Below are 27213 nucleotides of genomic sequence, written 5' to 3'. Positions count from 1 at the left end.
AAGGATGGCTTGCAGATCTAGTTTCTGGCTCATACAAAAGAAGGAATTTAAAAATTGAGAAGGCTGGGGTGCCTGAGTGGCTCAGTAGGTTGAGTGTCTGCCTTTGGTTCAGGTCATGATCCCAGGTCCCGGGATCAAGCCCCAGGCTGGGCTCCCTGCTCAGCGGGGAGTCTGCTTCTCCCTCTCCCTCTCTCACTCCCTCGCTTGTGCTCTCTCACTCTCTGTCAAGTAAATAAATAACATCTTTTTTAAATAGTTGAGAAGGTTGGTTTGTCTACAAGAATCTTTTACTTTGTATTTCATAGTTCAACAAGCTCACCCAAGGCCTTGGGTGAGAATGCGCTGTTAGGTACAAAGGCAGAAATAAGTTACTAAAAATCTTAGGTGGTTAATATTAACTTCCTTTGCTCGCAGGAATAAGCTATATCATCTGGAACGACTGGGTGAAACTCAGAGGCCTTTCAACTAACCTGGGAATTGGCACAATTTCTGGGAAGGGCCAGATGGTAAATATTTTAGGCTTTGCAGGACAAAGGGCCTCTGAGGCAACTACTCAACCTTCAGAATGATGTAAAACCAGAGGAGGGCTGCACATGAACAAATGAGGGCATGGCTGTGTCCAATAAAATTTTATTTACAAAAACAGGTGGACGCTGTTTTGGGCTTGCTGGCTGTAGGTTGCCGACCCCTGACCAAAACAGCCCATCGTCAGGTCCACCTGTCTCTTCTCTTAAACACATCAAGCACAGATGAGCAGAAGCCATGTCGACCAAGCTGTAAGGTTATTATGGGGTGCAGTTGTTTTTTTAAGATTTTATTTATTTATTCATGAGAGACACAGAGAGAGGCAGAGTCATAGGCAGAGGGAGAAGCAGGTTCCCTGTGGAGAGCCCGATGGAAGACTTGATCCCAGGATCCCGGGATCACAACCTGAGCCAAAGGCAGATGCTCAACCCCTGAGCCACCCAGGTGCAGTTTTTTTTTTTAATAATAAATTTAATTTTTATTGGTGTTCAATTTACCAACATACAGAATAACACCCAGTGCTCATCCCATCAAGTGCCCCCCTCAGTGCCCGTCACCCATTCACCCCCACCCCCCGCCCTCCTCCCTTTCCACCACCCCTAGTTCATTTCCCAGAGTTAGGAGTCTTTATGTTCTGTCTCCCTTTCTGATATTTCCCACACATTTCTTCTCCCTTCCCCTTTATTCCCTTTCACTATTATTTATATTCCCCAAATGAATGAGAACATACAATGTTTGTCCTTCTCCGATTGACTTATTTCACTCAGCATAATACCCTCCAGTTCCATCCACGTCCCGGGTAGAGCCCCGCTCCTGCTGCCACGGACCCTTTCCTTACCATCCGTCCCACTGTCTTCAAGATCCGAGGTCTGCTGAGCCCATAAGGGAGGCTGCTGGCTGTGCTGATCTATGGCAGTGTTGGGACAGCACCGAACTATGCAGGAAAGCCCCGTGCTGCCCCAACCAGAAGTGCTAACTTTTAATCAATGTAGGGAAATAAAATTTGCTTTCTTTATTACTCAGGGATTTTACGTGGCTTGGTGTATTAGCCAGGGTTCTCTAGAGAGCAGAACCAGTAGGATATGCAGAATGCGGTATATGTAAGAGGAGGCTTACTATGGGGACTGGCTCACACGGTCATAGGGGCTCAAAAGTCCCACAATCTTCTATCTGCAAACTGGAGACCCCGGAAAGCTGGTTGCATAACTCAGTCTGCGCCCAAAGGCCTCAGAACAAGGAGCACCGATGTCCAAGGGCAGGAGGAGATGGGGGTCCCAATGCTAATGTCTTCTGGAAACACTCTCCCAAATGCTCCCAGAAATACTGTTCTACAAGCTATCTGTGCATCCCCTAGCTCAGTGAAGTTGACGCCTAAAATTGACCATCACAAGTACTATTAAAGTAACTTTTATCAGAAGAAGATTATGGTCAAAGTTTAAAGAATTTCGTTTCGAAGAATGTATTTAAGACAAACCCTCTTACAAAACCTATTTATGCTTAACAACCTCAATGAGATAGACTAGGGTGGTCTTCGGAAACTGCCAATCCTACTCTACTCCTCTCCAGAGGCCTATGCACAGCTCACAGAGTCAATGTCCGTTTTTTCACCATGGGGTCCTGTGGGGCTAGGTTATGCCACGGCAAGAAGCAACCCCCAGCAGAACCGGCTTTTGGCAGCAAATATTTATATTTATTTATATATTTTTAAGATTTTATTTATTTATTCATGAGAGACACACAGAGAGAGGCAGAGGGAGAAGCAGGCTCCATGCAGGGAGCCGGATGTGGGGATGCGGGCCGATGCAGAGGGGAGAGCATGGCTGAATTGTAGCCACTACTTGCTCCTTGGTCAGGCACTTTTGTTCAGTAAATCACCTGTAGAACCCTACGTGTGGGGCAACGGACTCATTGGGTGAAAGTCCCACAACCCAAGAATACCCTCAGTCCTGAACAAAGAGAAATGGTCAGTCACCTTACCTACATGGGTAGCCCTGGGTACCAGGTTGGTAGCTCCTTAGACCGAGCTCAGTTGTGCAATATTTGGGTATAGCTAGCATAATGAAAAGACCATGAGGACCAGACAGACTTGGGTTTGCGTCCCACCTTTGCTACTTACTGGCTTCAAGACCTTAGGCAAGTCTGCTGCTCCTCTGAGCCTCAGCTTTGCCATCCATAAAATGGAGAAAGGTGTTATCTACCTTATGAGGTAGCTGAAGGGCTCCTTTAAGGAGCCAACATCTCTCAAGGGACCAGAAAGTGCCAGGTGTCCTCCCTGGGTGGTGGTTGATTGCATTCCACAGGACAGGTGGTCCTTCCCGGCAGGAGGACCTGTACAAACAATTCCCAGGCATCCATCCGTATGAGCAGGCTGAGACTCAAGGCCGCTAAACAAGTTAAAACACTATGAACGAAAGGGCCAACAAACTTAATATTTAACTTGACCTTTAATAGGAGTCCTCTGTTCCTTTAGCTGCTCAATTCACTGGGGAATTCTCAGGTCTTCCAGAAGAAGTTGGAATGTAGTAAGCATCTCCCCAGCTCTCTGGGACCATGCACTGGTTCTGTGCAAAAGCTACCAGAACAGGGTGGTCTCACATTGCAGAGTTGCCCTTTACGGTGGGGTTGTTCGAGCTTAAAGTTGGATGTTTTGTGTTTGATGCATCGTCTTTTTTTTTTTAATATTTTGTTTATTTATTCATGAGAGACAGAGACAGAGAGAGAGAGAGAGAGAGATAGAAATGCAGACCGAGAGAAACGGGCTCCCTACTGGGAGCCCAATGTGGGACTTGATCCCAAGACCCCAGGATCACAACCTGAGCCTAAGGCAGATGCTCACCCACTGGCCCCCCAGGAGCCCATGATGCATACTCTTTGGCCAGTGGTATCGCAAAGGTTAACTTCCATAATGAAAACGTGTTAAGGCCATGTTCGCCCTGGCTTCATTGCCCCCTCCTCCTGCCACTGCCCTCTCCCTCCTCCCTTCTCCCCTCCTGCTACACAACTTTCACAGGATGAAACAGAACTCTCACAAAGCCTAGAGTCTAAGTAAGCTTTGAGCGGCCTCTAGGTCTCCAACTCCAAGTTGTGTGTGTGGGACAGTGAGTCAGGCTCTGGCTGTCTGTGCAGTGGACCTACAAGGGAGAAGGAAACAGGTCCCCTGAGACCAGCAAGCACAGATGCTGTACTGGAGAGTCGTGCTGCTCACCCTGTCCACAGCCCCGGCCACACGGGCTACGGCACCATAGCTCACTGGGCCTGGTGTGGGTGCCTGAACCTAGCATAGCCCAACTCCAGATGGCCTGCTTCCTGCCCCTTGTGAACACCCCACAACCAGAGCTCCCCACTCCAGGTAAAACCTCACCAGGAAGTGTCTTTTTTGCACAGCAGCAGAGCTCTGCACCAGTGACCCCATCCTTATTCCTTACCCATGAGCTGGGTGAGGTAAAGGATGATGCACTGTCCGTATGAAGACCTTCCATCAATCTTCTGGTTTGTACCCCTACTTCTTGCTCCCACCTTCATTCATACCTGCTGCCCAAGTCCCCGAGCCTCGCTGTTGGAAGACTGACTCCTATCTCCTCTTCAGTCTCTGACATCACGGGCTGCAATTTCTCTTCCTGTTTCATCTGGACACCCTCTTCTCATGATGAAAAGGTGCCAACTCTGAGGATTTAAAGATTTCTTATTTCCAACTAAATACTGCAAAGGAGTTCTGTAATTCATTGATTATCCTTAATGAATAGCATCAACTCTCCCTTACATTTCTCTCCACCCGCTCAGCGGTGAAGCCGTGAAACCAAATGCAAAAGCGTGGACACTCTGCAAGAAGACAATAGTAATTCTATGACATCGCTGCCATCCAAAGGTATCAGCAATAATTGATAGCATCGTGGCTCTCTCAAGTTACTGATTCAGCATTAAAAATAGAAACATGGCTTGCCTGTGTTTCAAATGCTGTTTCATTTTTCACCTGAATATAAATATGATCTTTCTGTATATTCATAATAACCAGAACCTGCACAGTGTATCTCTCCTCACACAATCCCTGGCGATGTGTCAGGAATGGTGGACGATTATAGAGGTCCTGAGCAGAGATAGTAGATCTGGAGAGTCCCTGATGTAGGGCACTCGAGTAGGGCTTAAAAAGGGGGGGTTGAAAAAGAAGGGGGGTGGTCCTTGGGTTGTGGTAAGTAGAGTACCTGCTTCATCTCCAGATGTCAGGCTAGTCCTGTTGCCAAGGAAAACATCACTCAGGACACATGTCCTGCTGAAAGTATCAACAACTACAATTCTCTCCCAAAGTTTAATTTGCTCACTGCAAGGAAGTTATTACTTTCCAGGAGTTAAGCAGACGTCTCCCCAGCTGGATCTCATCCTCCATCCCCCTCACAGCTACCACCAGGGTCACTGCATAAAGAAGTCCTTTCGCTGGAGAAGTGTGGTTGCCAAGATGCCTCCGTAAGAGGGATTAGGCCTCATTTCCTATGTCCCAATATTCCTGGGATTTTGTTAACCCCTTGGGACAGAGAGAGTCTTGTTTATTTCTAGAGATGATCTTAGGAGGCATTAGTCATGTGGGAAAACTTAGGTTGTTTGCTTACTATGGGAAACTACTAATAAAATCAATCTGGGTTTTTAGCATATTTGTTGGAAGCCAGGTCTCCAAAGCTGGATTCTTAAACGGAGTCTCAGAGTGGCAAGAACAGTCTTTGGCTTTACTGTCATTGGAGCCAAGCAAGCTAGACAAGTCTGGGGAAAAAGATTGGGATCTAGAGCGGTCAGAAACATCAATTGCCCTGGGAGGTGAACACAGGGAGCTCTGAATATAGTTTAACTGAGTCACATGACTAGACTCTACTTGGGCAGAAGTAAAACATGTTTTCCTTTAAATGATTAAACTTAGTTGAACTTAGTTCAAGAAAAATGTCTTTCCCCACTGAATGTTTCTCTTTCCAGGCTTAAAGAGTTTCAAGATGAGATTTGTTTTTTTAAACAGAAAACTTCTATCAATAGCTTCCAAATTAGACACATCTGTAGACTTACAGCACCCAGATGACTTCAGATAATGTATTTGGCCCATCTCCTGCATCTGGATGGTTAAGGCTGTATGTCAAAAAAAGAAGAAAAAAGGTGGTGGTGGGGGGAATGTTAGAAAGATTTCCTTGGTCTGTTGATAATAAAATAAATGAAAATGAACTTGAGTCCCATGTTTATTCCATCTTCTCTGGCATAAAGCTTTTAATCCCTACTCGTGGAGCGATAAAACAGTAACATTTCAAGTCCATGGTTGGAAAAGGTTAGCCAACATTTCACCTCACCAACTGTTCTGCAACTCGGTCAAGATTCTGCTTGACGCCAAGTCGAGATGGGTGAGTGAGACTCACGATGTTGGCATTTGTCTTACTTTGGAACCAGAGTTGGGTTTTTAAGTAAGCGGAAAAGAGGAACAAATCAAGTCTAAACAATACAGGCAAGACCAACAATAACATCGCTGGGGTTGAAGCAGACTGTTTCTAGGAGCCTTCTGCCCTTATTTTGGGGTTAGTTCATTTAAAATAAACATTTTTCTTTTCTTTACTAGCCAATGACCAAAATCTAGAATTATGATTAGTATCTATTCGGTCTTTCCTTTGCTTTTTTTCCTGGGTGGGGGGATGCATTCTCTGTTCCCTCTTTTATAATTTTTCTTTCCTAACAGTGATTGCTTTTTACTATGAGGGTTTTGGATAAGGCTCAGGGCTGGGGCGCTGGTCTCGGATGGGGCAGGAGCATGGACGGACATGAGGGCCACCCCGCCTGCTGCTCGCCAGCCAGCCCATAGACTGGAGGGACTGTCCCCCGGGCGGGTGGCCCCTTCCCTCCTCCAGCGGAGGGAGAGGGTGGCAATTTGAGGCCTAGGGGCCACTAGGGTGCAAAATCCCACCCATTATCTTACTCAATCCTCAGGCGCTGGCCCCTTCTGAGGAATGGGAGGCTTGGCAAGGCGACGTCGCCCACCACCCACCCAGGTCTGGTGGGGCAAGGCTGTGATGTCACCTCTCTACTCTCATCACGTCCTCACGCTGTTTTCCCTAAATGAACCAAAAGCCCGGCTGAGTTTGTCCCAAGGCCTGTCGGGCCCGGGGCTTCCAGTCCCAGGCAGCGGGGACCTGGCTGACCTGAGGGTCGCAGAGCCAGAGCCTGGCAGGTGGACCTGCAAGGGGGTTCCCACCCCAGGCGGGTAGGAGGAGAGCGGGAAGGAGACTGAGGAGGAGGGGGCACTCCGCCCTGGTGTCCCCGACCCCCCACCCCAGTGCCCCGCACCGGGCTCCAGCTCCCAGCACAACGGCTCACAGGCCCTGGCGTGCCCTGCCTCCCGGCCTCCCCTGGCCCTGGCCCTCGCCCGGGGTCTGGATCCCTCACCCCCGACCCGGATCCGCGCCACCCTCCAAGCCCGGGTCTGCACCCCATTTCCCCGGGCGGCTCCTCTCTCCTGTGCCCTCGCTCTCTGCGCCCTACACTACCCCTCCAGGGTCTGCACCCAAAACCCCGGCTGCGCCCCCTTCCGTGTCTCCGCCCCCGGATCCCATCCCTGCTCGAGCCCTTACACTCCAGGCCCGGAGCCGCACCCCTGCATCTCATTAGCCCCCCCCCCCCCCCCCCGCCCCGCTAAACACAGATCTGCATCCCCATCCCCTGGTCGCCCGCCCATCCCTCTAGCGCCTTCACTCCCACGCCCCCAGGCCCGGACCGTACCCCAACCCCTTGCGGTGCCCTCTCCCGCGTCCCCGCCCCCAGATCCCTTCCCCCCATCCCCGGCCAGGACCGCGCCCCCGCCTTGACCGCATCCCCGCCCCCAGATCCCGTCCCCCCATCCCGTCCCCCCATCCCGTCCCCCCATCCCCGCCCCGGCCGCGCCCCCGACCGCGCCCCCGCCTTGACCGCATCCCCGCCCCCAGATCCCGTCCCCCCCGCCCCCATCCACCGCAGGACCGCACCCCCCCGCGTCCCCGCCCCCAGATCCCGTCCCCCCATCCCGTCCCCCCATCCCGTCCCCCCATCCCGTCCCCCCATCCCCGCCCCGGCCGCGCCCCCTCCCGCGTCCCCGCCCCGGCCGCGCTCCCGCCCCGGGGCCGCGCTGGGGCGGCGAGACCGGCTGCTGGGCCGGCGGCGGGGGCGCCATGGGCAGCGGCAGCAGCCGGAGCGGCCGGGCCCTGAGGCGGCTGCGCGGCCCCGACAGTCGGCGGGCGGGACCCGGCGGGGCGGCCCCGGAGGGCGGGACGCGGCCTCTGGCCTCGGCGACGGCGGCGGCCGCCCGGGAGGAGGCTCGGGAGGCGGAGGCGGCTGAGCGCGCGCCGGACCCCGACCCCGACCCCGGCCCCGGCCCCGGCCCCGGCCCCGGCCCCGCGGCGCCCCCCGACGGCGGGGACGAGACCCTGCGCCTGCTGGACCAGCTGCTGGCCGAGTCGGCGGCCTGGGGCCCGGGGGAGCTGGCCCCGCGGGGCCCGGAGCCGCCCCGACCCGCAGCCGGCGCCGGGAGCCCGGTGAGTGTGGGAGCCCGCGGCGCTGTTGGGGCCGCGCCTGCCCCCGCCCCAGCCCCTGCCCCCCGCCCCAGCCCCAGGTCCCAGCCCCCAGCCCCCAGCCCCTGCTCCCTGACCCCAGCCCCTGCCCCAGCCCCAGGTCCCAGCGCCCAGCCCCCAGCCCCAGCCCCAGCCTTGCGCTCCCTCCCCCTCCTCCTCCCCCCTCCCCCGCCCCCAGGCTCCCCTCTGTCCCCAGGGTCACCCACCGCCTCTGTGCCTCCGAGTGCCTCCGAGCTCTGCGGCCCGCGCGGCCTCTCCTTCCCTAACCCCGCCCCGGATTCCCCCCCCCCCCGCCCCCGGCTGCGGCTTCTGGGTGCGGGTCTCCCTGCGTCCAGTGTGGGGTGCGGGTGCTGGGAGCAGCCTGCAAGAGCAGGGACGCGCATCCCTTGGCAGAAACGCGTCCCCCGGGCTGTCCTCTGGCCAGAGCTCCGCCTCTCCTTCGGCTCTGGAAGCCCAGCGCCGGGCCCCTCCAGCCGCGGGGCGCGGGCGGGGGTGCTGCTGCCCGTCCTCTCCTGCGAGGCTGCTAAGTGGTGGCACCGGTAGCCACGCAGCGGTTCACAAATGCCCTGCGTGTCAGACACATCGAGAGCCTTGCCTGGCCAGCCAGGCCATTCACATGCTACCGGCTATTTTTAAGATGCTGTGGAATCTGTTTTTGGCTTCGGGATCCTCTCTTCCAGAACACTTGTAATAACAGCCTCGTTGTTCTACAAAAACAATAAAAACGAGCCCTCCGCTTTGGCAACAGTCTTCACTCGGCGGCGGAGCAGCAGGAACAAGATCTTTACCCTCGGCTCCTGGGCTTCAGGACGGTGCCAAAGGCGGCACCCCCTTCCCTGCAGCCCCGCAGGCTTTGCTTAACCGCCGGGACCGGGGAAGTGTCTTCTGGGGCAGCCACGGAGCAGAGAATCCTGCAGAGCCACTATCCCCTCCCGCCGCCCCCCTCCTGTCCCCCCCTACCCTCCCGAAGTGAGCGGCAGCAAGCAGGGCTAAATTCGTTCACGGGATTCCTTCGAGACTACGTCACCATTCGGTTATATAACACTAGAAATGGATAAACAGTAGAGAAATTTGGGGGAAATTCTGAGCTTGGAAGCGAACGTCTAGTGTCCAAGTTTCAAGCGCCTTGGAAACTTTAGAAGTGAAAACGAGAAGAAAAGAAAAAAATGGATTTCCCCCTGATATACTGAGCATCAGTGGCTCCCCGGGTGCAGGGCTGCTGGACTCCCTCTTTCCGCTATGTCTGTGTGCCCGGCACCCCTCTAGGCGCTAAAGCGAACACAGATGGCCCCGATCCTTGCCCAGAGAAAGCCAGTCTCTTGGGTGGGGGGTGGGGAGACCCGCAGACAAAAGGCAGAGCACAGCGTGGTGAGAGGTGCACCTGCACCTGCACAGCGAGTCCAAGGGGGAGTGACGGATCCCCTGGAGAAGTCAGGGTGGACTCCTGAAAGACAGCACTTGACCAAATCTGGAAGGATCTGTGGCCTTAGGCAGGCAAACGAGCAGAGATGAGCATTTGTGCAGATAACCCCGGGTGCCTGTGCATGTGCGTGTCAAAGGTGATAGGGTGGGGCCTGCGGTGCACAGGGTGTGGGTGGGGGGGTGAAGAGGCCCTGGAGGGCACGCGTCATGCCACCCTAGGTCGTGCAAGGGGTTCCCCACATTAAGGAGTTCAGACCTCCCCCTAAGAGCTGTGGCTATCCCTGAAGGGCTAGGGGGAGCGGTGCTTTGTGTTCTAGGAAGCTGACACGCGGGGCTGTGGGGGGATGGACGGGGCCAAGCCTGAGGCCAGCATGGCCAGCTGGGGGCTGCCCCGGTGGTCTGGGTGAGCAGGCCCCGGGAGAAGCAGGACAGTCGGAGGGCCGAGGAGATGGAGATAGGAGGGAAAATCGGCCAGCCGTGGCTGATCGTACGGATGTGGACTGTATGTATCCTCTGTGCCATAAATATTTCTTGAGTGAATCCTAGCATCTTAGATTATTAGGTCTGTATAAAAGCTCCTGGAGTCCAATTTTTTCCGGGTGTGGGGAGACAAAGCGGGAAGGTCAGGGCTCCTAATCTCTTGATTGTAAAGGTCGCGGAAGGTTAACTGTATATTCAAGTGTGAGATGTAGGCTTTTTGCTAGAGTATGTCCTTTGATAGATTGTCTCGGCAATTGTACCTCTTACAAGACTGAGTTAACAAGACGTCATTGAGCTAGGGAAAACTTGGTATTTAGATGGATCAATATTGATCCAACATTTAATGTGCACTTGGGTCTTAAACATGCATTAACTCTTTTCATCTTTAATATTATTATCGCCCGGGATCCCTGGGTGGCGCAGTGGTTTGGCGCCTGCCTTTGGCCCAGGGCGCGATCCTGGAGACCCGGGATCAAATCCCACGTCAGGCTCCCGGTGCATGGAGCCTGCTTCTCCCTCTGCCTGTGTCTCTGCCTCTCTCTCTCTGTGTGACTATCATAAATAAATAAAAAAATTTTAAAAAATATTATTATCGCCCATTTTGACAGATGGGAAGGACAGAACACAGAGAGGTTAAGGCACAGAGAGGTCAAGAACTTCACTAGAGGGATCCCTGGGTGGCGCAGTGGTTTGGTGCCTGCCTTTGGCCCAGGGCGCGATCCTGGAGACCCGGGATCGAGTCCCACATCGGGGTCCCGGTGCGTGGAGCCTGCTTCTCCCTCTGCCTGTGTCTCTGCGCCTCTCTCTCTCTGTGACTATCATAAATAAATAAAAATTTAAAAAAAATTAAAAAAAGAAAAGAACTTCACTAGAGCCACACAGTTATGGTGGAGCAGAGGTCAGCCTCTGGATGGCCAGGCTCCTATACCTTATCAAAGTGGCCCCGACAGCTGAGACACTTGCTACTGGCCTTGGTCCACGGTCTTACCCCTGTCGCGTTTTAACCATTGTCGGTCTACAGTGCAGCCAAGCAAGCTTCTCTGAGTCCCCCGGCCTCGTGGACGCCTCTCCGAGCTGCCCTTGGAGGGTAGACTCACATAACCACGCCCGCTAACTCTGTGTTTAAAGGAAGAGCAGGGCCCTCCGAGGTCGGGCCTGGGAGATGCTCTTTCCTGGCCCGAAGAATCATCTGTTCAGCCAATGGGCTTCGTGGCAATTATTTTAGTTGATCAAGTGCTCGTTTTTTGTCTTATTTCTTAACAATTGGTTGTTTTCCTGACACAGTTAAGGGTGCTGGATCAGAGTGAGGTATTGCCGTATCCTAAAACTGGAATTTTGCAAATTAAGTCTTAAGAAGTATTATTTATTTATTTATTTATTTATTTATTTATTTATTTATTTATTTATGACAGGGAGAGCTGGAGGGGGTGGGGTGGGAAGGGGCAGAGAGAGAGAGAACCTTAAACTCACTCCATGCCCAGAGCCTGACGTGGGGCTCTATCTCATGACCCTGAGATCATGACCAGAGCAGAAACCAAGAGTCAGACACTTAACCGACTGAGCTACCCAGGCACCCCTTTTAAGAGGTGTTTAAAGCAATCATATACATCTCTATATATGATCGATCGATCGATCGCTCTATCTAGGTGTATGTGAGAAATGTGTATCTACATGTATGTAGGGGCTACTTCAGTGGCCCCAGTGACATTGTGTTGATATCACTGAAATTATAATATTCTGTTTTGAATTTTTATACTTAAACTATCTCATAAATGTTTTTTTATATTGCTGCATGATATTCATAATTATTTTAATAAGTGCAAAATATCCATCAAATTCATGTACTTCAGTTCTCTAAACCGTGTCCTCTTGCTGTCCTGGATTAATTCCCAACCCTGTGCCCGTGCGGTGTGAGGTGTGAGGAGAAGAATTCCTTTCTTAAAGTCAGTGGAACTTGAAAGTCAACAGCATTTTAGTGGGACATTGAAACTGAAAACTATTTAGGATGGGAAAATCATGTGAGAAAAGCTAATGGTTTGGGTTTGGGTTTTATTGAGCTATTTAATCAAATTATAGTTTTTTAAAAAATGTAGCAGTACCTCTGCCACTTAGTGCTCTATTAATTGAGAAAATGTACTGTCTATTGATCCATGCATTCAGCGTGTATTTTAAAATATATTTTTTAAAGACTTTATTTATTTGAGAGAGAGAGAGAGTACGAGTGGGGTGAAGGGCAGAAGGAGAAGCAGGCTCCCCGCTGATCAGAGAGCTCGATGCAGGACTCATCCCAGGACCCCAGGATCATGACCTGAGCCAAAGGCAGGAGCTTAACCTACGGAGCCACCCAGGCGCCCCCATTCAGGTATATTTTAGAGCGTCCGCACGCGTCAGGTACAGTTCTCGGTGCTGGTTATACATCAGTGAACCAGGTAGACAAAACCTCTGCTACCATTCTGATTGTATAAAGTCCAGCAGTGAACAAACTAAAGTATAAAGATCAATAAAGCAGGGCCACCTGGATGGTTAAGTGTCCGACTCTTGATTTCCAGTCAGGTCATGATCTCAGGGTCGTGAGATCGAGCCCCTCATCGGGCTCCCCGCTCAGCTTGGGGTCTGCTTGGGATTCTCTCCCTCCCTCTCCCGCTGCCCCTCCCTCACCACTCTCTCTCTCTCTAATAAAAAAATATCTTAAAAAAAATAAGTCAGCAGGGGCTGGGGAGAACAGGAGTGCATCTAGATTGTCATTTGTAATAGAGAAAGTGTCACTGAGGAGGTGGCACTTGGCAAAGCCGTGAAGGAGGCGAGGGCCGCGGTGCTTCTGTGGGAACCGGTGCCGCAAGCCGAGGGGTGGTCCAGCCAGCAGTCCTTGGGGGTGGGGGGGGACCTGGAGGGTCTGCTCAAAGAGCAGTGGGTCGGGCAGGGTGGCCGGAGTGGAGAGGGCGCGGTCAGGGCAGTGGCAGACGGGGTGGTGGCCCGGATGGTGGCCGGCGTTTGAGCAGAGCACAGCGGTCCTTTGGCCACCGTTAGGCCTTTGCCTTTCACGTTGAAGGAGGTGGGAAGCGCTGGAGGGTTTTGAACAGAGGACGACCCGATTTGTGCTGAGGCTCCCCCCCCCCCCCGCGGCCGCCGCTGGAGACACAGCCGAGGGGCGGCAGGGCCACAGCTGGGATCCCTGAGCACGGAGGGCGGTGTGGGCGCCGGGGCCAGTGGCTGGCCTGTGGCCGCAGACCAGAGACAGAGGCAACCAGGTCCCCAGGGGATTGGCTGCAGGATTGTGAGACGGGAAGGGCTCAAGGACGACCCCAGAGTTTTCGGCTTGGGCAGCTGGGAGCATGTCCTTGCTGTTGATCCGCCGATGTGGAAGCGTGGGGTGTTCATGAGAAATGTGGCTTTGAGTGTGTCTGCCAGACACCCGCTCGGAGAGGCAAGTGAAGAGGTCTTTGCAGGAGGCTGGCGCTCGCGGCAGACGGTGGGTTTGGGGCTGCGAGTGTGGGAGCTGCAGGTCGGAGCCGAGCGCGAACAACCACGCGAGCCAACCCCCGCCTGGGCCTTGCCTTGCTGCCGGGCGCTGGTCTGGGTGCGGGTGGGTGTGCGCTCGCCAGGAGCCGCCGAGCCGGGCCTTGGTGTTCAGGCTGCGAGCCATGGGGGGGCCCCGCGGGGACCACCAGTGGAGGGGGGAGAAAACCAAGGGTGGCACGTCTGGAAGCCGAGGGAGGAAGGCGTCTCCAGCGCCCAGCCAGCAAGGCAAGGCCCAGCAAGGCCCCGCCGCCCCGGCCGCGGGTTCAGGCCCCGGCCCCCCTCCCGGCCCGGTGCCCGCGGCCCGGGGGCCTCTCGGCGTGAGGCCCGGTCGCTGGTCCGAAGGCGCCCGAGGCCCGGGACGCGCACGTCTCCTTTCTCGGAGGCTTGGGGCTCGCCCCGGGTCACCTCCTCCGTGCCGGGGCTCAGGGCGCCGGGTGGGGCGACGCCAGGGCGTCCGGCCACGTCCTCAGGGCTCGTCACCGTGACAGCGTTTGGGGACGTGCGACACAGGGCGCGACACGGCACAGGCGGTTTACCGTCCCGTCCCCCGAACCCCACCCCTCCGGCTCCTCCAGGGCGGCCCGGCCGGTGCGCTCAGAGCCACGGGCTTCTTTTGGGAAAAGTCCGGTTGTCATTATATGAACGCGGATGGGGGTCCCCGCAGAGCCCGCCGGGCCCCCGGGGCGGTGCAGTGGGCCGTGTGCGGGCGGGCGCGCCCCCTGGCGGTGGAAGGGGGGCTGTGTGCGGGCGGGCGCGCCCCCTGGTGGCGGGAGGCGGGAGGCAGGAGCTAGGTGAGGGCAGGAGCGTCCCCTGGTGGCGGGAGGGGAGCTGGGTGCAGGCGGGTGCGCCCCCCGGCGGTGGGAGGGGGGCTGGGTGCGTGCGGGCGCGCCCCCTGGCGGCGGGAGGGGGGCTGGGTGCGGGCGGGCGCGCCCCCTGGTGGCGGGAGTGGGGCTGGGTGCAGGCGGGCACGCCCCCTGGCAGCGGGAGGGGGGAGCTGGGTGCGGGCGGGCGCGCCCCCGGTGGTGGGAGGGGGGCTGGGTGCGGGAGGGTGCACCCCTGGTGGCGGGAAGCGGGAGGCGGGAGGCAGGAGCTAGGTGCGAGCAGGAGCGTCCCCTGGCGGCGGAAGGGGAGCTGGGTGAGGGCGGGCGCGCCCCCTGGCGGCGGGACGGGAGCTGGGTGCGGGCGGGCGCGCCCCCTGGCGGTGGGAGGGGGCCTGGGTGCGGGCGGGCGCGCCCCCTGGTGGCGGGAGGCGGGAGGCGGGAGGCGGGAGGCAGGAGCTAGGTGCGGGCAGGAGCGTCCCCTGGCGGCGGAAGGGGAGCTGGGTGAGGGCGGGCGCGCCCCCTGGCGGCGGGACGGGAGCTGGGTGCGGGCGGGTGCGCCCCCTGGTGGCGGGAGGCAGGAGCTAGGTGCGGGCAGGAGCGCCCCCTGGCGGCGGGAGGGGGGAGCTGGGTGCGGGCGGGCGCGCCCCCTGGCGGCGGGAGGGCGGAGCGCGGGGCCGGAACGCTGAGCATCGCTGAGGCTGAGGGGCCAGGCACCAGGCGTCCCGGCCCTGCTCTCTCCACTGTAGGGGTTCAAATGTCCATAATGAAACACAGAAAGCCCAACCAACCGAACCAACCTGGGCTTCAAAGAAGGATAATTCTCTGACAGTGAAGAAGGGGGAAATTTTCCAAGGCTGTGGAATAATGACCCAGCGATAAAAGGGAGTAAACTACCGGGATGCCTGGCGGGCTCAGTCGGTGGAGAGTCCAACTCTTGATCCCGGGGTCCTGAGTTCGAGTCCCATATTGGGCACAGTAAACTATTTTTTAAAAGGTTTTATTTATTTATTTCATGAGAAACACAGAGAGAGAGGCCGAGACATAGGCAGAGGGAGACGCGGGCTCCCCAGGAGAGCCAGATGCAGGACTCGGTCCCAGGACCCCGGGATCACGACCTGAGCCCAAGGCAGATGCTCAACCACTGAGCCACCCAGATGCCCCGGACACAGTGAACTATTGATGCACAGTGTGGGTAGATCTCAGAATCGTTACACTGAGTGAAAGAAGCCCGGGAAGGGGTACACACTGTAGGATTCGCGTGTCGTGGCTTCCAGAGGGGAGAGTGCACGCAAATCTGCAGTGACCCCAGGCAGATCCATGGTTGCCTGGAGTCAGGAGGGCGGCGAGGGAAGGAGGAAGGGCCCCGGCGCTGAGGAACGTGTTCAGTGTGCTGGCCACGGTGATGGTTTCACAGGTGCACACATACGTGCTCGCCCAGCGAACCGAGTATTTACACATCTGTGGCTTGTTCTGGGTCAGTTCTCTGCATCATCCGTGTGTGTACGTGTCTATAAAACTGGTCAACGTGAGCAGTTAAAGGGCAGGAGGGCTCTAGACAGAAGAAGCAGGACAGACACATTTTGGCAAATAAAAAATGCAGTGGATTTTCTAGAAATTAACCATTGATACTCACTTTTTCCCAAAAAACCCCAGTTGTAAGAGCGTGAGGAGACCGTAAAGATTGTCTGATTCACTTCCTCCCCCTTCCTGCTTCCCCTTCAGCTCTGGTGTGTTCCTCAAAGCCCGCGTGGGTTCCCCGTGACACCTGCCGCACCCACCCAACACGCTCACGCGCTCCCCGAGCTCGCCAGTTCCCACGCTGGCCCCACCCCGCACCGCGGCCCCAGGGTCCCCTGTCTGTGTGGCGCACAGGTGGCAGGCCGCCAGCAGGCAGGTGGGGGGGCGCTTGTGTCTGCCCTGGGCCTGGAGCCACAGCAGGGGCTGCTGTGCTTCTGGGAGGGCCTCTAACACATTCCACAGCTGAGAAAGTCAAGGTAAAGGCGGAGTCGAGTTGACAAGGAGAGGACCCCGGGGTTCAATCCTGGGGCACAGACAGAAACATCAGTAGGACCGGAGCAGATGTGACAAGGCTGAGCCATCAGGGAAACTGCAGAAGCAAGAGTCCAGCGCTCCTTCCGAACCCCAACTGTAGGGTGTGCGGTTCACCCGGGTGACGTGGGCCCGGCTGCCCCATTAGGTGCCCCGTAGGTGGAGGGGGAAGCAGCGGGAAGCAGAGGAGACGGGCTGATCCCACGAAGGTTTGACTCTCGGTTGCCCTCCCGATGGGAGAAACTGCATTTGTAACAACCTTAACGGAGCCTGGTGATGCGGGGCAAACCAAAGTAGGTGACAGCAAAAGCCGGTTCCAGCTGACAAGCGGGCACAAGGGTGCAAATAGGATGACGTCATAAAAAGCAGCTCAAAGACAACGGGGTAAAAGTATGACCCTTCTTCTCTGGCGCCCCTGGGAGCGGAAGCAGGTGCAGCGAACGAAAGCTGGAGGGAGGCAGTCTGGTGGCAGTGCAAGGGAGGACTGTCATGTGTACCCAAGGGAACTGAAAGCAGGGCCTCAAAGCGATCTCTGGACACCCATGTTCACACGAGTGCTATTCACAACAGCCAAAAGGTGCAAGCAACCTGACAGACTAATGGAGAAGCAAAATGCGGTGCACACACACGACAGGATATCATTCAAAGGGGAGGAAATTCTGGCACCTGCTCCAACGTGGATGAACCCCAACGACATGCCAACTGAAACCAGCCAGACACTTGGCTTGGGCTGAGGGGTGCACAGGGATGGGGAGTTGATTAATGGGACATCGTTTCTGTTTTGCAAGATGGAAAGAGCTCTTGAGATTGGTTGCACAACAATATGAATGTAGGTGATACTAAAATATACACTTCAAAATGGTTAAGATGGCAAATTTTAGGCTATGTGTGTTTTGTCGCAGAATTTTGTTTTTAATGAAAAAGGACATTCACAGGCACCTGGGTGGCTCAGTCAGTTAAGCATCTGACTCTTGATCTCAGCTCAGTTCTCAGTCTTAGGATCGTGAGATCAAGCCCCACACTGGGTTCCACACCCAGCATGGAACCTACTTAGGAAAAAAACAACATTCAGATGGTCTGAGCTACTCTGAGGTGGGATGGGGGGGCTTCAAGAGGCAGTGGAAGTGTGTGTGTGGGGGGGTTACTTCCCGTCCTCTTTCTTTGCTCCATCCCACTCTCTGTCCTTCTCCCTCTGAAAATTCTTTGGTAACTCCAAGAGTCATCTCCTCTTCATCCTTACACTCCCCAAAGGCAAAAATGAGCGTCCAAAGAAATGTGCCATGATACTGATGCCCCCACAGCAAGATCACCAGCCACCAGCAGCCACAGTCGACTCTTCAGGGCACCCCCAGAACAAGAGTGTGCACCTTTGCTCTGGGACCAGCCTCCACTTGCGGTGTTGCACCAGCAAAAACAACTTTTATTTATTTTTATTTTTTTTAATTTTTTTTATTTATTTATGATAGTCACAGAGAGAGAAAGAGAGAGAGGCAGAGACATAGGCAGAGGGAGAAGCAGGCTCCATGCACCGGTAGCCCGATGTGGGATTCGATCCCGGGTCTCCAGGATCGCACCCTGGGCCAAAGGCAGGCGCCAAACCGCTGCGCCACCCAGGGATCCCCGCAAAAACAACTTTTTAGGGCAGTGCGTTGAGGCTGCCTGGCCTTCCACTGCCCACCCCCTGGCTTACATCAGAGGCCATACCCAGTGTGTGCTTGCTTCCACTTGCCACTGCTAACGTTTCCGAAGAAACACATGAGAACTAATTTATCAGGGAAGAACATGTAGGGGAACCTCTCCTTACACCTTGAAGACCAAGATGTTCCCTGGGCTCACCTCATCACACGCTCTAGTTATCTTCCAGTGGGGCTTTATCAGAGGTTACTCTAGATTACACATTGGTTCAGATACTTCAAATGATGTTTATTGGTCATCTAGAGGATAGGTGTTACACTAAGGATGAGCTGGATGGATAATCTCTCATCTCACAGTAGCCCTGAGGGGTAAGTCCCCATTATGCAGTTGGGTAAACTGATGCTCAGAGGGCCTCACAATTCCCCCAAAGACATATCATTGTTGAATGGCAAAACTGGGATTCAAACCCTTTTTTGAATTATGCTGTTTTGACTCTACTATGCCAACTGCTATATAGACCTTAAACAAGATTATAACAACCCAGCAACTTGACATTCAGCTTAATTTGGGAAAGACCATGTTTATCCTGTGCCCAGCTTGGAGAGCTGTAAATTTGGGAGAAGTGGTACTCTTGCTGGGAAGGGCTGACTAATGCTAATGGGTTAATAGCTAGAGAACGGCATGGTATAGAGCGTTGATCTGTATAATAATAATAATAATATAATAATAGAAATAATAACAGCTAATGTTTACTGAGAACTTACTAAGTGCCAGGCACTTTGGAATGCTTTAAAGTATCCCACAGTAAGCTCGCTTTACACATCAGGAAACCACTGCTTAGAAAGGTCAGGAAAACTGCCCAGAACTACATGGCTGGCAGGGCAGGGTTTGGTCTGTGTCTCTTTCAAAACCCAGGCCCTTAACTGCTCACGATCTCCAGTTGCACATTTTATAGCAACACCACCTCCCTCCCAACTCTGTGCTCTTACACATCTGGCTATGTGTTTAAGGCTTACTTCTCTGGTGACATTGCCAGCGCGTCAAGAGTGTAGAGCCCGCTGGGGGTGCTGGGTAAATGGCTGGTGAATGATTGATCCATGTGGTTACATCTCTGAGTCAGAGGACAGAGGGGAGCTTTACAAGAGAATTTGGAGAGAACGTAAGCGGCTTCCTGTGGGGGCAAAAGCCCAGTTCCCTCTCTTGGCAGTGTAGAATCATGGAATGAGGGAACACAATTGCTCCACTATTAAATGGAAAAAATGAAACCTTCAAAACTCCCCAATGTCTGCAGAATAAGTAAGGTCCCGATGCCCGGCCTGAATGTGTAGATTTAATTTCAAATGGATCCAGACTGGAAATGCTCATGAGGTATCTGGCAAAAAGCCATCTTCCTCTTAGGCCTCAGAGAAACTCATAAGAAGTTTCCAAGGATAATGAGCAGCAAACAATAAAAAATAATCAAGTGGGGATCCCTGGGTGGCTCAGCGGTTTAGCGCCTGCCTTAGGCCCAGGGCCTGATTCTGGAGTCCCGGGATCGAGTCCCACGTCGGGCTCCCTGCATGGAGCCTGCTTCTCTCTCCTCCTGTGTCTCTGCCTCTCTTTCTCTCTCTGTGTCTATCATTAAATAAATAAGTAAAATAAAATAAAATAAATAAAATAAAATAAAATAAAATAAAATAAGAAAGATGATGTTGGGGTGCCTGGGTGGCTCAGTAGGTTAAGTGTCTGCCTTTGCCCCAGGTCATGATCTCAGGGTCCTGGGATGGAGCCCTGCATGTGCTTCCCTGCTCAGTGAGGAGTCTGCTTTTCCCTCTGTTTTGGCCTCTTCCCCCTTTCCACTGCTTGCATGCTCTCTCTCAAATAAATATGTTTTTTAAAAAGACACTAAAGAGACCCCTGCATGGTTCAGTCAGTTAAGTGTCTTGCTTCAGCTCAGGTCATGATCTCCAGGTCCTGGGATGGAGCCCTGCATCAGGCTCCCTGCTCAGCGGGGAGCCTGCTTCTCCCTCTGCCTACTGCTCTCCCTGCTAGTTCTCTCTCTCTCAAATACATAATTAAATAATATCTTTTAAAAAACACATTAAAGTAGCCATGAATGAATGGAGAAATAGGCTCTGTTTATAAATCAAAAGGCAGATAATTATAAAAATATCAATTCTCCCCACATGATCTAAGGTTTAGTCCAACCCCAACAAAATCCCCCAGATTGTTTTGTCCCCATAGAGGAGGCCAAGCCAATTCCAATACATATATGGGGAAATGCAGAGTAGTCAATACTTTTTTTTTGAAAAAGGTGGGAGGACGTGCATGAGGATGTTTAGGCTCATTCTGAAGCTGTGGTCACTGGGACACGCTGGTGCCGGCATAGGGCCAGGCTTGACTACAGACATGCGCTCCATCTAAATAACCCTGTCTCGGGACAGAGAAAGCTTGGTAGGGCCCAGGGGAAGGCGGATGTGACCCCTGGAGGTGAGAGATGGGGGTGCAGGTGGCCAGCTGGCCACAAGGCAGGGAGTTCCTTGCGTGAGCTTTGTAAAGTCACCCCTGCCCCAGCCTCAGCCTTCCCACCGGTGAAGAAAGCAGATAGAAGTAGGAAGCCAAAGGGACCTTCCCAGCTCTGCTTTATCCAGTCCTGTGTTGGACGTGGTGGCCATCGTCTGCGGCACAAAGCCAGAGCATTGGGCAGGCTGCACCACTGACAACCTTTTGATGCTTTTTCCTTTTGTCCTCCTCCAGGTGCCCTCAAAACAGAGCGCTGGCGAGCACCCAGAGGGCAGCAGCGTCTCCAGGTAGGTGCCAGGATGGGGTGAGCACGTTTCCTCTGCCAGAAGCCACAGCTTCTTGTGTGGGCTCTAGCTGCCCACGGAGCCATTGTGGCTCGCGGGTCCCAGCTCCTCCACCAGATGCAGCTGCCTCCTGAGAGGGAAGGTCCCAGCCGTGGGAGTGTGCAGAAGCTCCATGGCCTCACAGCCACCTTGATCTTCCTCCTGAGAGAGGCCCCAATGCAGATGCAGATCATCCGGGGCGTGCCCAGTCCTCGCTGCTTCACTCAGAAATCGTGTGCAGTAGCACATCTGTGGATGAGGCTGCACGAGTTTGCAGCCTACAGGGAGGGCAGGTGGTCCCCTGTAATCCCATTACAATTTTAGCAGTAACATGCTTTTAAAACCCCTGGGAAATGGGGGATCCCTGGGTGGCTCAGCGGTTGAGTGCCTGCCTTCAGCCCAGGGCGTGATTCTGGAGAGCCAGGATCAAATCCCACCTCGGGCTCCCTGCATGGAGCCTGCTTCTCCTTCTGCCTGTGTCTCTGCCTCTCTCTCTCTCTCTCTCTCTGTCACTCATGAATAAATAAAATCTTTAAAATCAAATAAATAAATAAAATAAAATAAAATAAAATAAAATAAATAAAATAACTCCCCTGGGAAATGTCAGCAAAGGAACCCAGGCCCAGAGCCCAGGCCTTCGGTGTCTGCTCCAGGCCTTCTGCATGGCTCCGGGCCGCCTGAGGATTTCAGGGCAAGAGAGGCCCAGCACGAGGCTGGGCTGGGATGGCCTTGGGCCCCTGGCCACTCTGCCCCACCCTACCCATCTGGTTGCCATCCAGTCACTGGGATGTGGGTGACTCTGGTCCTTAAGACCATGGATGTGAACAGGTGTAACGCTGAGGGCTCACGGAGGAGCTGGTAATGATTAAACTGGCCTGAAGGCCAGGTGGGAGTTCACCCAGGAGACAGGAGGAAGGAGCACCCCAGGCATCGGGAAGGGTAGGTCGGAGCTGGCATCTGCAGGCAGGTGGCGGTTAGCACAGGGCCCGGCGGGGTCTGGACGGCGGGAAGCTCCCCGAGGGACAGAGGGCCTAGGTGCCGAGCTGCAGCCACTGGCCCCTGCTTTCGAGTGGGAACATCCTGGGACCCCTCGGAGGAGTAGAGGTGAAGCAGTGGGAACCCTTACCTGCCCCCCACCCCCAGCCCCGGCATCCCAGGCCCAGAGCCTCCACCAGCATCCGGGAGAGCCCCGGTGCTCCCTCAGACCCTCCTCCTCGGGTCGTCTGGACCGCCGCTGGCCGTGCCCGCCCCAGGGTGGTCTCGGGTGCCAGGACAGGGCAGAGTCCCGCTGCAGCAGCCACCCCAAGGGCCCAGGCCACTGCACTGGGCTGAGCTAGGTGCCTGCACCCTGAGCTCTGTGCTGGGGACCCAGGGACACGCCTGCCTGAGGCCCCGCAGGACCACTCAGCTGCCACTGATTCTAAAGAGCAGGAGCGGTGACTTTCTTCAGCTTTCATCAACCTGAGGAATTCAGAAGGGTTAAATTCTACCTGGAATGAATTAGCTCTTTCTTCTGCCTTTTAAATGAAGAGGCCCCTGCAGCTGCGCACTCCAGGAGGCGCCTCAGGCCTCCTCACCACCCTCACCAGGACTCCCCCTTCTCCCCTTCCCTCCCTCGCTCACCTGCTTTCCTGGGAGGCTCCCTCAGCCCCCCTCCCCTCCTCCCGCCACCCCCCGCTGCGGACCTCTGGTGGCTTCGGCCCCCTTCCTTCCCAGCCTCCTCCCCTCCCCCGGCTCTGCTGTCAGAACCCGGCTGAACGGCATTTCTGGGAGAAATGTCCTAACATCTGCAGGTTACTTTGAAATACCTCCAGAAATCAGATGAAGTTAGATGTGTGATAAAGTAAATACGGGGAAAAAAATGTGTATTGAGTTAATCGTTGAATCTACAATTTCAACCTCTCTGTATGCTTCGAAGTCTTTGTAATAAAATGTTGGAGAGAAAAATCCTTCAAAGCCCAGTTAAAATATCTTCCCACAAACTTTTGCCCTGCCCTCCATCCTGGTCAAGCTGGTGTCGCTCCCTTTGTCGGCGCCCAGCCTCCACACTTGTGACCTGTGAGGCAGCAGGTACACACGGCGGCCTGTCTGGCTCCTATCCTCGCTCAGCCTCACGAAGGCAGCACGGGCATCTGACTCATCCTTGGTCCCTCACCACACCGGGCACATGGTAGGTGGCTCATGGATGCTGGTTGAAAGGACCGTTTGATGTGAAACTGGCCATGAGGGCCTTGAACCCTGAGTCCTGATCATCCTTGATGACATCTGTGTCCTTCTCCTGAGGGGCCAGGTCGGAGAGACATGGAAGCAGCAGGGCTGAGCCGGTCAGGCTGGCTTGAGGACAGAGCTGGCCTGACCTGAGGTCCCAGGACTGGGTGACAGAAAGTGAGGGCCCATGGAGGGGAAGCCTGGCGACTCTGGTGGCTCCTGTCTGCACCTGCTGCTGAGGATCACCTGGCCCAGCTGCCTGGGTTCACAGGTGGGGAAAGAGGCCACCTTTTTGACTGGCAGAGGAGCATGGGCTCCTTCTCTAGCACGGCAGCAAGCCTCCGGCTGGCAGGTGGGAGGCCACTGTCCCACACCTGGTGGCGGGCAGCTCTGGGCTGCAGACCTCGCATCCCCTTCAGACGCAGCCTGACCCCACGCCCACACCCTCCCACCTATCAAAGGTTCTGGGGAGGCCAAGGCCAGTGCCAGGAGAGCAGCCTGAAAGAAAGGAAACGTTGGGGTACAGCGACCACCACCCAAAAGTTCCTGTGATGTCCAGAAAGTCAGAGAGTGGGGTTGGGCCACCAGGTGTGGGCTGGGGAGAAGCACTCTGTGGAGCCCGGGCAGCAGGAACAGGGGTCTGACTCTGGTCGCTTCTCCCATGCCCGCGCCTGTCCTGCTGTAGGAGCTCCTGTCTGACCCCCCAAGGGTGCAGGCGCAGTGAGGCAATCAGGCAGCGGATATCTCACAATGCAGCTCACATTTGCTAAGGGCTGAGCAGCGTGCAAGATTCAGTGTCATGTGGTGCATTAGTTTTTTTTTTTTTTTAAGATTTTATTATTTATTCATGAGAGAGAGACAGAGACATAGGCAGAGGGAGAAGCAGCCTCCCTGCAGGGAGCCCGATGCGGGACTCGATCCAGGGACCCAGGGATCACTCTCTGAACCGGAGGCAGATGCTCAACCACTGAGCCACCCAGGTGCCCCTCTGCATCATCTTATTTATGTCCCAGAGTGAACGCGTGCACACAGTTCTGTTTTAGAGGAAAAAACAAAACAAAACAAACAAACAAAAAACACTGATGCTCAGAGATGCAAATGCCTTGTCCAAGGTCACAAAGCTAGTAAGTAGCAGAGCTGGGATTCGAACTCCGGCCTTTCCACCCTGAGGGCCCTGACCCTCAAACGCCCCGGGCGCTGGCTTCCTCGCAGGGGAGGTCCCCTCTCGGCGACACCGTCCTGGGCCACGAGCCAGAGGAACAGGCAGAGGCCGCTCGTGTGAAAGATGGAGAAGGTATCCCCAGGGCAAAGGCTTTCGGTTTTGGTTTCAGGAAGGATCAGAAGTCCCTGAGGGGCCTTCGTAGAGATGACGCATTTAAAGGTGACATCTTGTCCCCTGACCCCCCTGTCCGTGTTTCTGGCCCACAGAGTCCCGGGCGGCAGCCCCAGGAGGCCCGAGAGGCAGCCGGGCACCTCGGTCATCTCGTACGACTACTCGGAAGAGGAGCTGATGGCCAGCATCGAGCAGGAGTACTGTCGCTGAGGGCGGGGACAGCCCTGCAGGCGCCCCGCCGCTCCTCCGCCACCCGCCCCCGCCAGACTGGGGACTGGGCCTGTGCACCCCCGCGCGCCCCGGCCCTGCCCAGGCTGTGGCTGGAGCTGAGCCCCCTTCGACACGCGGTTACGCCGGGCTCCTTCGAAATATGCGGCTTCCAGCTTGCAGCGAGGGGGTCAGCTGTGCAGCCCGGCCCGAAGGCGGCACGGGGCTGCCCCAGGGGTGCGGGCTGGGTGATCCCTCCCACACCCACCCTGGGTCTCTGGGAGGGCTCGCAGCGAGGCTGTCCCGCAGCCTGCAATGCTTCCCCTCCCTGCTGGCCCTCTGCCCCGCCCGGGGACAGCTCAGACTGGCTCCCAAGGCACTTCCTGGCACGGCAGCAGGCTTGCTGAGCTGGCGGGAGCCACCCTGGTTCTGCACTAGAACCACCTGGTCTGGGCCTGAGAGTCTGCATTTCTAACCAGCTCCCAGGTGACACCCAAGCTCCTGGACAGCCGCCTCCCTCGGGGGAGGAAGGATTGAGTCCAAGCTCTAGACCTTATGTGACTCTTCCTTCCTGGCGCTGGGGCTGCTCAGGGCCACAACCCCCCTGGCTCCCTGAAGACAGGCCCGTTCCCCTCCTCGGCAGGTGTGGCAGGAGGAGAGTGCACGGCTGGGAGCTGGAGCCCCCAGTTCTGATCCTGCAACCACTTCCACCCTGTGGGCCTCAGTTTCTCTCTCTAGAAATGGGGTCCTGACAATCTGGGGTTAGGTAATTCCAGGCTTCCCCTTCCCTGATCTCTGCTCCCTGCCTCCCCCCCACCCCCCACCCAGGGGCGCAGAACTGCCTCTGTTGCTGCAGGGGAGCACCCCGGCCCACCTGAAGGAGGTCTTGAGGAACACCCGCTATCACCACACCACCGACTGCCCAGTGGGACCAGTTTACTCTCCTCCCACTGGGTAGAAGGTTGAAAGTCATGGCCATGAGGCCAGGAAAGCCCCAGAACATTCCCATCTGACAGATGAGAAAGCCGATTTGCCAGAGATGCCTGTGAGTCCTAGGCAGGCCCAGGAGAGCCACAGCCAGACTGGAAGATGGGACTCCTGCAGGGGCCCAGGCGGGCCCGGCCTGGGAAGAAGGCTCTGTGGGTGGCAGGCGGTTCGGGGAGCAGCGGGGAGGGTGTCAGAACAAAGGGGCAAGTGGGCGCGACGTCAGCTTTGGCCAAAACCAGAATGGGTCTCAGCTTGTCACATTTACCACCAACTCAGCAGCCTCCCTGGCATCGTCTGCAAGATGCAAGAGCTTTCCGGACGCAGATGCAGGGCCCCTTGGCACTGTCCCTGGACCCACAGGCCTGTTGCCGTCACAGGTAAACGGGTGTTTCCATGAACTTTTATTACTTGACAAGACAGTCTTTGATCAGATGTTCCACGGCTGGAAGATTCTTACTGCCGAGCCAGAGGGTGGCGCGCAGAGCCTTCCAACTACTGCCCCTCGGGGAGCGGCTCCGGACACCCCCCCCGCCCCCCGAAGCGAGAGCTACTCCCTACCCAAGCCCAAATCATTTCTTTTGACTAAAGATGAAAGCCATTACCATTTTAATAATACAAATATTTCTTTGAAAAAGACGATAAAATTTTATTTCTCACCACCAGACCAGGTCTTCAATTTAATGATGCAAAATGTTTACAGTTTTACATCGTTATTCTGTTACAACAGAACATGTTCAGCCAGTTTCCTGAATTTTCCAGTGGAAACCTCATACAACTCTTAATGAGGTAAAAGTGTTAAGAAAAAGAATAAATTTCTCCTGTGGTTACTAAGGTCTGTGTCCATTCAAGGTGAATGCGCACAATCGAAGCAAAGCAGTTGTTCTCAGGCCTTTTTTTTTTTTTTTAAGTTCCCTGAATTTGGGAAAGTGTCTTCTGAACAGTGGCCAGCCAAATAAAACCGTGGCTGCGAGGTGGAGGGTGGCCAAGTGGCCTCGGGAGAGGTGCTAGCCCAGGGGGGTGCAGGTCCAGGGGGTGCCAGCCCAGAGGGAGTGCCAGTCTGGAGGGGTGCTGGCCCATGGGCAAGGGGGGGGGTCCAGGGACCCCGGCCAGGGGGTGCCGGCCCAGGGGGCGGCGAAGGCCTGGGAGTGCTCTTGCACACACTGCTTCAGCCCTTCCCGGGGCAGCTCGGTGTGCCTCCCGCACCCAGCCTTCGGCTCTGGAGCTGAGTGCAGGACCTGCTCACGGGCGGGGAGGAACGTGGCTGAAGCAGAGGCAGGAAGAATAAGGTCTCAGAGTCTGAAGTGACAAGGACACACATTGGTGCCTGGGACAGTCTAAGCAGCGCACGTGCATCTCCTGGTTTCTGTGGTGGCCACAGTCCTGTGAGAGCCTGCAGGGTGCCAGGAGTTCAGAAAACACACCTGATTCCCGGCTCTGAGAAATGTCGTGGCCATTCTCTTGGGGGAGGAGCACCATTGCCGTCACCTCCCTCTGCCGTTGTCCGTGTGTTCCCAAGCCACTCCTCTCGGGCGCCCTCCTCCTCCCTGTGAGATGAGCTTTCCTGAGACAGGTCCCTTTGATGGTCCAAAATCTTTTTTTAAAAAAAGATTTTATTTATTTGAGACAAAGAGCATGTGAGCGAG

At 55.3% G+C, this 27213-nt stretch overlaps 1 protein-coding gene and 1 long non-coding RNA gene across 6 annotated transcripts in view; one reads left to right on the top strand and one right to left on the bottom strand.

Moving 5' to 3' along the window:
* The window catches only part of LOC129511190 (uncharacterized), a 34538-nt gene extending 23205 nt beyond the window's left edge, over positions 1–11333 (bottom strand). For 4 of the 5 annotated variants that reach the window (XR_008664758.1, XR_008664760.1, XR_008664756.1 and 1 more), the window contains exons 1-4: positions 8291–11333; positions 5569–5628; positions 4286–4344; positions 4054–4188 (exon numbers count right to left, since the gene is read on the bottom strand). This is a non-coding gene — a long non-coding RNA (uncharacterized LOC129511190). Of the gene's footprint in view, positions 1–4053; positions 4189–4285; positions 4345–5568; positions 5629–6460; positions 7079–8290 lie in introns of those variants that run through there. The other variant, XR_008664757.1, reaches the window with a different exon arrangement.
* Positions 7659–26397, top strand: CYS1 (cystin 1). Its single transcript, XM_055327753.1, has 3 exons — positions 7659–8048; positions 20747–20799; positions 24472–26397. The coding sequence occupies exons 1-3, from the start codon at positions 7686–7688 to the stop codon at positions 24584–24586; spliced, it is 531 nt and encodes a 176-aa protein (XP_055183728.1). The 5' UTR covers positions 7659–7685; the 3' UTR covers positions 24587–26397.
* Positions 26398–27213: the final 816 nt, after the last annotated feature.

The sequence above is a fragment of the Nyctereutes procyonoides genome, unplaced genomic scaffold (genome assembly GCF_905146905.1).
Source record: "Nyctereutes procyonoides isolate TBG_1078 unplaced genomic scaffold, NYPRO_anot_genome, whole genome shotgun sequence".
Lineage (NCBI taxonomy): Eukaryota > Metazoa > Chordata > Mammalia > Carnivora > Canidae > Nyctereutes > Nyctereutes procyonoides.
Note: the sequence above shows the minus strand (reverse complement) of the source record. Positions and strands in the feature narration are given on the sequence as shown.